This window comes from Chionomys nivalis, chromosome 9 (genome assembly GCF_950005125.1).
Source record: "Chionomys nivalis chromosome 9, mChiNiv1.1, whole genome shotgun sequence".
Lineage (NCBI taxonomy): Eukaryota > Metazoa > Chordata > Mammalia > Rodentia > Cricetidae > Chionomys > Chionomys nivalis.
In genome coordinates, this window is record NC_080094.1 from 65526723 (window position 1) to 65538800 (window position 12078).

Genomic DNA, 12078 nt, shown 5'->3' on the forward strand with positions numbered 1-12078 from the left:
ATAATAACTGCCACAGCAGAAATGCAGTAAATCTTTGGCGTGTTAATCTAAGAGTAATCCAGAAATTACCCTTTCATCCAGAATTTGGGGAAAAATTACCAGTGAACTGTGAATTTTCCCTTAAATGGCATAAGATATAAGTAAATGCTTTCTTTACATGTGAATTGCCTAATGTCAAAATACAAGCCCATTCCATTCATATTCAGAGGGGAGAAAGAAAACTTCAAAATGTTATGCAATATCTCTTTACTCATTCTCCTTCCAAAATGGATCGTTGTTGCATCAAGGCCTCTGCTGAAACCAAAGGGCAGCAGCTTCCTTTGCATAGGAAGGAGAACTAGAATGGCAACATGGTGATCCAAACTTCTTCCTGTCTGTTGATTCTGAATGCTTCATGCCCACTTTGAAATTCTTGTTGGAAGAAGAATTCTTCAGTAGTTGTTTAGTCCTGTCCTTATTTTATTCCTGACATATGGAGCTATATAATACCCCTGTCCTAAGTACAGGATAAACATGCATAGTAGTCAAATACTGGGAGTGAACATATTAAAATTTTTTCTCATGGTTCTTTTTATTACTTAGAGATTTGTATTTAACAGGTAACTAAAACCTGCCTGTAAATGGGGTAGTATGGGATACATGTATATACTCTGTAATGTTTAAATTGGAGTACAATAGCACATTGAAAATCCTTCTTTTTAACTACGATTTAGTAACTATACATTGAGCAACCTTTCTTATTTTCTTCTTTCCCCAACTCTTTTCTCATCACTGCAAGATACCCATACTAACCTCAACTTTGAGATCAGTGTATTAATATTTCACATATGAATGCAAGTTATGTATTACTGTTCTCCTGCACATTCTTCACTCACCTAGCACGATGATTTCCACTTTCATCTGCATTGTTGCACACATAGCTGGATTCATTCCTTTTATGTGATTGAATAGCATTCATGATGTGTATGCATGTTTTATTTATATTATTTTTGTTTTATGCCTACTGTATTTGAATTTGCTTGTTAGTTAAGTAATTCTTTTGTAAGAATTTCATGTGCTGCCTTTCTTACTCATGAATGTAAGAAATTTTTAAAGAATAAAAAACCTAGTCTGACAAAGGGTTGTTTTCTGATTTCTAAATATATACCTTCTCAAAAAGTATGATTCTAAGAAAGTTCATGATACTTTGTGTATTTATTTGGGGTAAATCATCCAGTAATAGGATGCACTCCCTTCCGTTGGTCAGAAATGTAACGAAAGAATAACACAGCAGAAATCTCCTATCTTGGGTTTATTCACAGGAAACAGGTCCAAGCTTTGTTAGGCCAGTTCAGCGAGGCAGAGGCTTTGTTACTAAAAGCTGGAGTGCAGCCAGGGACTATCGATGGAGTTCTTTTGGATCTGGGGTGTTCCTCCATGCAACTTGATGTTCCTGAGCGAGGTTTCTCCCTTCGGAAGGATGGTCCCTTGGATATGAGGATGGATGGAGACAGGTGGGTATTAAAAGAGCATTTCTTCTTACCACACACAAAAAAATCAATTTCTTAAAATCATTCTGAATTTAATTTCCTTGAAGACTGAAAAATTCCCAGCACACTCCCACATCCAGCACTGTCCATACATAGTAAATCAGCTGTGTTTGGTGCTCATTATAGACTTCTGTATTTCTTTGGCTTTGGAAAATATTTACTCTCTTTACAGAATATAGTGAGGAGGTATTGAGAATGAGGAAATCAACTTTTATGGGATTTTTTTTCACCTACAATATGGCTTTTTAATAGTAATTTGTAAAAAGTTAATGCTGAAACAATTGCTTCATTTTTGTGCATGTCCAACTATGTATCTGTAAAAAGCAAGAGTAGCTGGTTTTAATTGATATTCATTTATAATGCTGCAAAAAAAAAATCTGACAGGATTCCTGTGGCCAGCAATTCTGTTTTTGTTCTATTTATTATGCAGTCACCCTAGTTGTAGCTTCTCTAAAGTATTTGCAGTGTATGGCACTGCATCCTACGTCACGACATAAATCAACACAGACTGTTACCTGTAACTCCCCTTCATTCTTTGGCGCTGTAAATATACTAATGCTTATTTACCATAATTCAATTCAGATAGACACACAATCCATTTAATGGCATTATGTTGCATTGTAGGAAAAATTAGGAAAAGTTTCTTTTTCTACATTGATTTTAAAGCTTAAATTAGTACTGACATCTGAACCTGCTAGTGGTACCATGCCAGAATAACCTATATCTCCAAAGTTCACCCCTGATTTTTGTGTGGACATTGAGTCATGCCATGAATATCCTGTGGTAAATACTCATATATGGTGTCTTACCTTGATATGCGACATGAGTGCTAAATTTGCATAGTGACATATTTATTAGAATTGTATTGTTTCTGAATCTTTTGCCTTCTTCTATTTGCAATATTAGCATTTATACAACTAAGAATATCATGATAAAATAAGTCCTTTAACAACTAGCATCTAATAGTGAAGATCAAATATTCTCAGCTTTGTAAATAAGGTGGGGTTGTATAATAATAAAATGTTGAATAAATCTTCCTGTGTCTTGCTGAGGAAGAAAGTTTCTTTCTGTAATACAGTGAACAGATCATCTAATTAATAGCCAATGAATTACCATATTCTTAATGTAAAGCTTTTTGGGCAAGTTTTAATTTGTAAATCTACATCCATGAGTTTCTCCTCAGCAACTTCAAAATAAGATTATTCCTGAGAATTAAGCCCTCAAGTCAATACCTTATGTTTGAAATTATAGTTTAAATGATATATATACTTAAAAGTTGAAGATCTTCCAGGTAGATCATATGGACTATGACCTATATGAGTATTCAGAACAGGAAAATCAGTTTACTTAAATATATGGGAAAATGAAAGTCAGGCATACAAAGATGTGCACTGCAAATACAAGTAGAAAGGTAGGCCATGGGGAAAAAATTTTATTTACACACACACACACACACACACACACACACAGAGTTGTGATCTATCCATGATAGATTCCTATGATAAAGACACTCACAAGAGTCATTTTCACACTGGATCACAGTAGAGTCTTAACTCTATGTTTATCCAAATCTCATCAGCCACTGCTTTTATATTATATTATCTTCTCATGTAGCAGGGAGGAATTCCAAGCCTCAGGAACTTGAAAGGCTACTTCTTTTAGCAGATATAGTCTTTGTTGGGAGATAATAAACTGGCACCCAAGTTAAGACTTTCTCTTATGATTTTGGTTGTAGTGTGTCAAGGAAATCTTTGGACTGACAAGGGTAAAAATTGTGTTTTCATAGAAGAGCAGTGCTTCTTGTTCATCATATTAATGCCTATTCTAATACAGATTTCTCACCTGCCAACTTCAAGAGTGATGTTCCTTTTGTTTTCTAGCATTGTGGAAACTTCCATATAAATATTTTGTGTTAATGGAACAGTAAGATAATATCATACCTTTGTTCATTAAATGCCACCTGATCAAAATGCTATTTTAATTTTCTTTTTTAAAAGTAGAAAGTTATGAAAAACTAAATCCATCCATACTGTGTTATAGTTGCCTTAATAGAACTAAGGGTCTGAATAGCAAGGATTGTCCCCAGTGGGCAGTGGCTTGGGTAACTAAATTCGTAAGTAGGTAAGATCTAGAAGGGATTTTTGTCTTTTATAGTCAAAATGATAGCTGGCAAATATATGAATTGGAAATATCTGAAGGTCATAAATGTTTATCGCCCAGTCATTATATTGTCTGTATTTACTATGTTATGTGGGCCTCCTCTCCCAACAATTTAATAATTGAGATAATAATTGTTACATTCATTTCCCAGATTAAAATTGAGAGTCTACTGCATTTAAAACTTTATCCAATATAACAAGGCTGCAATTCCTTTATAGTTCACTACAACCTTAAAAGAAAGGATCTTCCTTTTGCAAGCCAAAAAAAGCAAACCACTGAGATCAAAGTTAGGGCTACCATATAAGAGATTCATTGGTACAGGGCTTCAGAAGAAAATGAGGCTGACAGTTTGAGAGGGTGGGAAGAGCTGGAGTGAAGAAAGGTGACGTAGTATAATCACATTTCAATTTAAAACATACATAAATAAATAAAAGTAAGCTGAAATGAAAAATAAAATCATCATACATGGAATATGATGTTTCTTACTCCCGAATAAAATAAGAGAAAGAGACTACAAGTTTGAGAGATAGACAAGCAGACATGCAAAATGGAGTGCAAGGATCAAAGTTTCTCCTGAATGCACAAGCATGTTAACAAGGTAATAATTTTCCAAGAGAATTTGAGATGTTTTTCAACCTCAATGTCGCTTAAACCTCAGGTCTTAATGCTCCTGTATCTTTGGAACTCATGACTATTCACAGTATGAAGCTAATAATCCAACATATTTGTGTGGGAGTAGTAACTGTACTACTGTCAGATGTTCCTAATAAGTCAAGTCATGGCTAGCTCATCAGTTAGAATGCTTTGACCCACTTCTCTAATTGGAAATAAACTAGAATGATCTGACAGCGAACACTATTTTATGCTAGTATAATTTAGTTTGTGTGGTCAGAACTTGGATTTTCTTTTTGTGCCATACTTGAAAATAATATTTAGGCTTTTTCAATCAGTACCGTTTATTTTGAAGCTTTAATCCGTGATGACATTTGTCACTGATGCCTGAGCTAATATCAAATATCCAAAACATGCACAGTTAGCATTAGGTCTTTTTAGTTATTGCGCAGGGAAGCTGCCTAGTGTCTTTTTGTGTAGACTTTCTAAGTTGGTTTTGCGGTTGTTCCACATATATGATTTTTGCTGACATAGATTACTAGCATTTAGACTTGATCAGCTATCATCTGTCAGCATTGTGTCTCCTATTCTAAAAAAAAAAAAAAGAATTCAATCAGTAACTTAAATTTTGAATAAGTTAAATCTAAACATTCTCTTTTATCTTAAGAGAAAGAAAGCTACAAGATCATTATTAACTTTTTTAATGAATGAAATTAAAGATTAACAAAATACTATAATTTCCCATTTCCTTGACCTCAATGAATGCTTCAGGTTCCTCTTGCCATAATAATTACTATGTAAAACAGAAACTCTCTTTCATTTGTGTGCTGTTTCAGTCTGTTTCACAATTTGTTCTAGGCAATGTGTGACGAATGCCTGCGTTCATGTTTCCAGTACTCTGAAGTATCAACTCTTGTCAATGAAAATGGTGTCACTAAACTGGTTGGCTCTTTTTTGCACAGGTATCCTGACATGCCCACTGCTGCTGATGTTGTGAATGCTTTAGATCAACAAGCACTTGCATCCATCCTTAGAACATATGGAGAGGAGAAGCATGCCAAGAAAATTGCTTCTGCAATCATTCAAGCACGCAGCATATACCCTATCTCTAGAACCCAGCAGCTTGCCAGCATTGTTGCAGGTACCCTCATTAATTCTCTTCGATGTCTAAGAGTAAAACATTAAATATCTGTTACATATATATGTATATACATATATACACACGTGTGTGTGTGTGTGTGTGTGTGTGTGTGTGTGTGTGTGTGTGTTCCTCTCTGTCTGGCTCCCAAAGGGATTCATTTGTATGTGAAATCTTTCAGAATAGCATTCTTTATATCTTTCTCAAATGTCAGGTTTCTTTCTTTTTTTCTTTATTTTTTTTTAGCTTTCTCTCTTTGACAGTTCTAATACTGCACACACTTTTTAAAAATTATTTGCCATAGGTGGCTGATTAATATAATAGAAATTTTATAAGTGGCAATTTATCATCTGTGCTGACCAAGGTGAAAGATGGAATGACAAGGTTTAAAGAATGTCTTGATCCATCACAGTGGTTGATTAGCATCCTGTATGAGATTTGTCATTACCGCTCATATTTCTGCATTCTAATATTTCAGGCAAAAGGAGAATTGCATTGCCCAACTGCTAAAATAAAACCCAGTGACTCATACATCTATTCTAAACAATCAGCTAACAAAGGGTATGTGATGTATAGGTTATTCTGCTTTGTGGATGTTAACTAAATCAGCCTAAGGGACTTATTGAAACATTTCATCTTTTCTGCTCTTCACGACCATAAACCTCTTGAACCGGATTCTAGCTAGGAGGTGCTTTTTTGTACCCTTTCCATTTGAAGCCAAAGCTGTTTCACAGCTATGTTTTGAAGAAAGTTTCTCTAAGTAAAAATGCAACTCCTGCAGTTATTTAACAGAATTACAGTGGTAAATTATTCATCTTGTTGAACCAGCAAAAATGCTGTATCACTTTTATATACCAAAAATATTAAGATTGTTTTTATTGTTTCTTATTAAATTGTACAAGTAATAAGTAAATACAAGACATAGTAGAGCATTTTAAAATTACTCAGTATTGGCTAAGGCTATCATAATACTGGATGGAGTTTAAGGAATAAAAATGATAAATTCACTCAGATCATTAAACTGTCTTATAATAATTGTTTATAGCATAATTAAATAATATTATATTCTATTTAACATAATAAAGTATAAAGAATTTATTAAGTCTTTAATATTTTAAGGTGTCTTTGTCAGGCCCTTCCCAGTTTAATACCTTGTATTGAAGTTGGAGCAGAATTCATACTGGTTTTTAAACATACAGTATTTTATGATTTTTCCCCAAAAGAGTTTATAGAAGCATTTTAGCAAGTAATAGATTGACCTTCTCCTTTATATGTTACCCTTCTCATTCTTTACTCACCAGGCATCTCTACTTCTCCTTGCTGTCTTTAAGAAGCACTGCATTCCATTTTTTTCTGGGAGAAATCATATTATTTATTCATAAGAAAACACAATTTTGTTTGGTACTGATTGAGGGTTTGTAGCTAACGAGCACCCTAGAGATTGTTCTGTTGAAACATTTATCTCAGAACTTGTGAAATCAATTCTAAAGAGGACCAATGGTTTGCTCAAGACCACAGTCTAATTAAGGACAGTTAGTACTCATTAAAATTTAGGAGACAATGAATGTAAGACATAATTGGGAGTATAGCTTTAAGAAATTAAGTTAGTTGTTTTGTTTCTGGATCTTGATCTGTGAACTTGGTGAAATAGTTTGTGTGTATGTGATAGAAATGATATGAACATATATAGCAGGACCAATGTAACTATTCCTTGAAATATTATAATGTTAAGATCACATTAATGCTATATTAACAATGAGTTAAAAGTGAGAATATTCACATATAGTAAGGATAAAGTTGTTAATGGAATTAAAAGTTCTCTGAGTCTGTTTTTATGTTTTTAATATCAGTTAATAGAAATACAACTGTATTGAGAGCAATATGACATTTTGAAAAAGCAAAAACCATGATATTTCAGAAAGAGAAAACTTTGACATACCAGAATTGAGCCAAGAGAATAGAAACTTTAATAGATCTATAGCGAGCAATGAGATTAGAGTTTTCCGGCTAAAACAGTTCAAGTATAGATGTACTCTCTACTGAATTTTATGAAACCTTTGAAGAACTAAGCAACTCTCCATAGAAGTACCCATAAAATAGAAAGTGAAGAAATGATACCAAGTTCATTTTATCCAAGCTGAATATATATAACAAGAACAAAAATAAATTATGAATCATTCTCTCTGGTCATACATGCCACATTTTTAATTTTTAAAATTTTAAATTATAATATAATTATATGCTTTCCTCCCTGTAACCCATCCCATATATCCTTTCTTGATCTTTTCAAACTCATGGCTCCTTTTTTCATTCATTGTTGATGGTGTATATGTGTGTGTTTCTAAGTACATAACCTAACCCTGCTTAATATGCATAATGTTGCTTGCATGCCTGTTTTCAGGATGAACATTTGATATTGGATAATCAGTTCGTGTCCTCTTCCATGAAAAAGAATATTTTCTTCACACCCACTAATCCTTGGTCATCTGTAGTATTTTGTATAGTGCTGTGGCCTCCTGGCTTTCCTCTTTCACATTAGCATCGACATTGTTGGTTTCCTTGTTCAGACAAATCATGTTGGTAAGACTATATGGGTGTAGCACTTCTGTTATTACTAGGAGACACAATCTCATGGCAAACACCTTTTTTCTCTGCCTCTTAAAATTATTCAACCCCCCTCTTCCACAAGGATTACTGAGTCTTAAATGTGTGAGTTGTATTGTAGATGTATCTGTTAGTGCTGGACTCTACAAATCTACATTTTGATTAATTGTGGTTTTTTAAAATGGTCTTTGCCTATTGCAGACAGAATTTTCCTTGATGAGGGCTGAGAACAACACTTTCCTGTGGGGATAAGGACTTAGACTGCAGTTGGGGATTATCCTCGTTGAGTAAAGCAGTGGTTGTAAGCTCTTAGAGCCAGGACATCACCAGCTCTGGTCAGTTGGCTAGGTTTTCAGTGAAGAATTGCAAACCAAATTCAACAACACATTCAACTTTGCAGTGTTAACATAAAGTCTTGCTTCAACCAAAAGAGTCTTGTGTTCATAGCATTTACTACTGACATTTGATAACTGAACTAAATATTCCATAGAATGATGAAATATTGATTATGAAATATAGACATACAGAGTAGTTTGTTTCTTCACAGGACTCTTTTTTTTTGGTTGTGCAGAAGCCTTTTAATTTCATGTAATACAATTTATTAATTCTTGACACTATTTCTGAACATGGTTGAGACTTTTTCAGATAGTCAGTTCTTAACAAGACCAAATGGACTTTATTTCAAGGATGCAAGGATTGCTCAAAAAACACAAATCAATAAATGCAAAGCACCTTATGACTACATTCAATGATTGAAATTGCATAAATATCTCAATAGTTACACTAAAGGTCTTTGATGGAAACTAACATACCCTATTTATAAAAGCCCTGAAGAAAATAATAATGGAAGAAACATTTCTTAATATAATAAGAGTATATATACCACATCTATAGTCAGCATTTACTCAATGGAGAAAACCTGCAAAAATTTTCACTACAATGAGGAATAACACAAAAGTATCTTTTTTCTTCATTTATCCAATATTGTCATTAAATCTTTACTAGAGTAATAATACATATTTATTATATCATTAAATAAATTAAAGTCATATAAATAGGACAGGAAGAAGTAAATTCTTCTTGAAGGTGACATGATTCTATACATTAAAAAAATGAAAATTCTAGTAGAATCTTGTAGAAATTTCTTGTAGAAAACTTTGAGCTGATTAACAAATGATAGTATACAATGTTAATATATAAATCAACAGTTTACGAGTATATTGATAACAAATCACCTGAGGAGGAACTGAAGAAAACAAACATTTTGGTAATAATTGCAAAAAATGAAACAAATACAGTGGAAGAGATGGGTCAGCTGATAAGTACTTGCTGCACAGCATGAGAGCATCTTTTATCCAAGAACTCACTTCAAAATGATGAACATGATTATCATAGCCAGAACCTGGAAACAACCTAAATGCTCCTCAACCGAAGAATGGATGAGGAATATGTGGTACATTTACACAATGGAGTACTACACAGCAGAAAAAATAATGACTCTTGAATTTTGCAAGAAAAATGGATGGAGCTAGAAAACATTTTGAATAAGGTAAACCAGAACCAGAAAGACAATGATCACATGTACTCACTCATAGGTTTTTTTTAAACATAGAGCAAAGAAAACCAGCCCACAAATCACAATCCCAGAGAACTTAGACAACAATGAGGACCCTAACAAAGACATACATAGATCTAATCTATATGGGAAATAGAAAAAGATAAGGTCTCATGAGTAAATTGGGAGCATGGGGACTTTGGGAGAGGGTTAAAGGGGAGGGGAGGGGCAGGGAGGGAGCAGAGAAAATGTAGAGTGCAATAAAAATAAAATAATAAAATAATGCTGATCATGAGCCAGGCGGTGGTGGCACACAACTTTTATCCCCAGCACTCGAGAGGCAGAGGCAGATCAATCTCTGTAAGTTCAAGGCCAACTGGGTCTACAAGAGCTAGATCCAAGACAGGTTGCAAATCTACAGAGAAACCCTGTCTGGAAAAAAAAAATGATGACCTTGGTGGCACATGTGTGTTAGTCCAGTACTGGGAAGGTAGAGTCAGGGGGAACCATCATCAGCCAGCCTAGTCAACTAGGCAAGACTCAAACCTTTTTGAAACAAAGTGGCAGGAGTGGTGCTGAAAAGATAACTCTGTGGGTGAGGGTTCTTCCTCCTCTTTCAGAGGACTCTGGTTTAGTTCCCATTACCCCCGTAGTAGACAGACTCACAGAATCTCAAAAAGAGACATATAAACACAAAATAAATTATTTTAAAAATATAGGTAGATAGCACCTGAGGAATGACACCTGAAGTTGATCCCTGGCACCTCACACTCATGGACTGGCAAAATTAATATAGTGAAAATTACTGTGTTTCTAAAAGTCATGTTATGTTGCTAATTCTTACAAGTTGAAATATTCTCTCCTAGAAGAATAGAAAGTCATAAGACTCAGGGTGCGACATTACTCACAAGATTCCAGAAACTTTTGAAACTTAACAGGCTTAGGAGGCTCAGAGAATTACAAACAAGATTTGCAGAACCCTCTCCCAATTACAAAAGCTGTTAATAACTATTGAACAGAAAAGATTCTACATGGAGCTTCCTACCGTTAGTCAGATAGCTACAGGTTTGAAGTTTTCATGAGTTGTCACCAGTATTAAGTTTTATGATAATAATGCTGCCTTTGATGACTCCTGTAAGTAACTCTAATAAACTCATTTCATCAGGCTACACTTGTTTGTCTTTTGTTGTTACCCTACCTCAAGTGAGTATATGTGTTTTCATGTATTCTCAGGAACAGTCACATAACAGTGATCTACAAATTCAGTACAATGCCAACCAAATTTTCAGTAATGTTTCTCACCAAACTTGAGAAACCAATCCTAAATTTTACATAGAAGCACAAAAAAAAAAATCCCAGATTATCAAAGCAATCCTGAACAAAAACCATAATGCTGGAGCTATCACAATTTCTGATTTCTTATTATAGAATCATAGTAATAAAAATAGCATGGTGATGTCTCAAAAGTAAACATGAAACTTAACAGAATAAGATAGAATTCCCAAGATATACAAAATACCAGTGGCCCAACTGATTTATGACAGATCTAGAAAATATTCTTTATCGAAGAAATAGTGCTTTTCAGAAATAGTGCTGTGAAAATGATATCCACATGTAGAAGAATGAGACTAGACCCACCTCTCATCTTGCTTAAAATTCAGTAGATAAGGATCAAAGACCATAATGTAGGTCTTGAGACTTTAAACTGATTGGAGTAATATAAAGAGAAAGCAGGTGAAGATATAGGGATGAGAATTGACTTCCTGAAAAAGATTCAGCTATGCTCAGAAATTATGTCAAGAATTGATAAATTGGAGTATGTGAACATAAAAACCTTCTACACAGCTAAGGAAACAAGCTTGTAAAGAAAGAGCCTACTCTGTGTGTCTTTTCTTTCATAGTAAATATTGAGTAATTTTATGTAATATTTAGTTCAATTACCTAATGTCAGTAGTAAATGCTATGAACACAGAGCTCTTTTGATTAAAGCAAAACTTTATATTAACAATACAAAGTAGAATGCTACCTTGAAGCAATTTCTTGAACACTAAAAAGGTCCTGCTTGTCAGGCTGACAAATGACAATATGGTATATCTGCTTATTGAAGGCAACAGGAAACAGCAACGGCATGACACCTGCTAGTGATGATCAGTTCCTAGAGATGCCAGTACGGAAGTGTTTCTGACTGGGGAGCCTCAAGCAATAGAAATGTGTTCTTCCAGTTCTAAGACATGAGCTGAAGTGGAGATATCAGCAGGACGCTGGCTGAGATTCTTCCTCAGCGTTTCTTAGAACTTACTAGCTGCCAGCAAAGCATGTCAGGTGTTCTGTATCTTGTGGATGGCTCTGCCTCTAACTCTAGCCACTTGACATTGACCCCCTGCCTCTGTTTTTTCTCTGAATTTCCTTTTGGTTTTCTCCTTTCTTTCTTTCTTTCTTTCTTTCTTTCTTTCTTTCTTTCTTTCTTTCTTTCTTTCTTT

The 12078-nt window shown here is 34.3% G+C and overlaps 1 protein-coding gene across 4 annotated transcripts in view; it reads left to right on the forward strand.

Moving 5' to 3' along the window:
* Mettl15 (methyltransferase 15, mitochondrial 12S rRNA N4-cytidine) overlaps positions 1 to 12078 on the forward strand; it is a 175956-nt gene that overhangs the window by 133484 nt on the left and 30394 nt on the right. For 3 of the 4 annotated variants that reach the window (XM_057781042.1, XM_057781040.1, XM_057781041.1), the window contains exons 5-6: positions 1302 to 1493; positions 5264 to 5442. In XM_057781042.1, the coding sequence (XP_057637025.1) occupies positions 1302 to 1493; positions 5264 to 5442 (371 nt within the window). The remainder of the gene's footprint in view (positions 1 to 1301; positions 1494 to 5263; positions 5443 to 12078) is intronic. The other variant, XM_057781043.1, reaches the window with a different exon arrangement.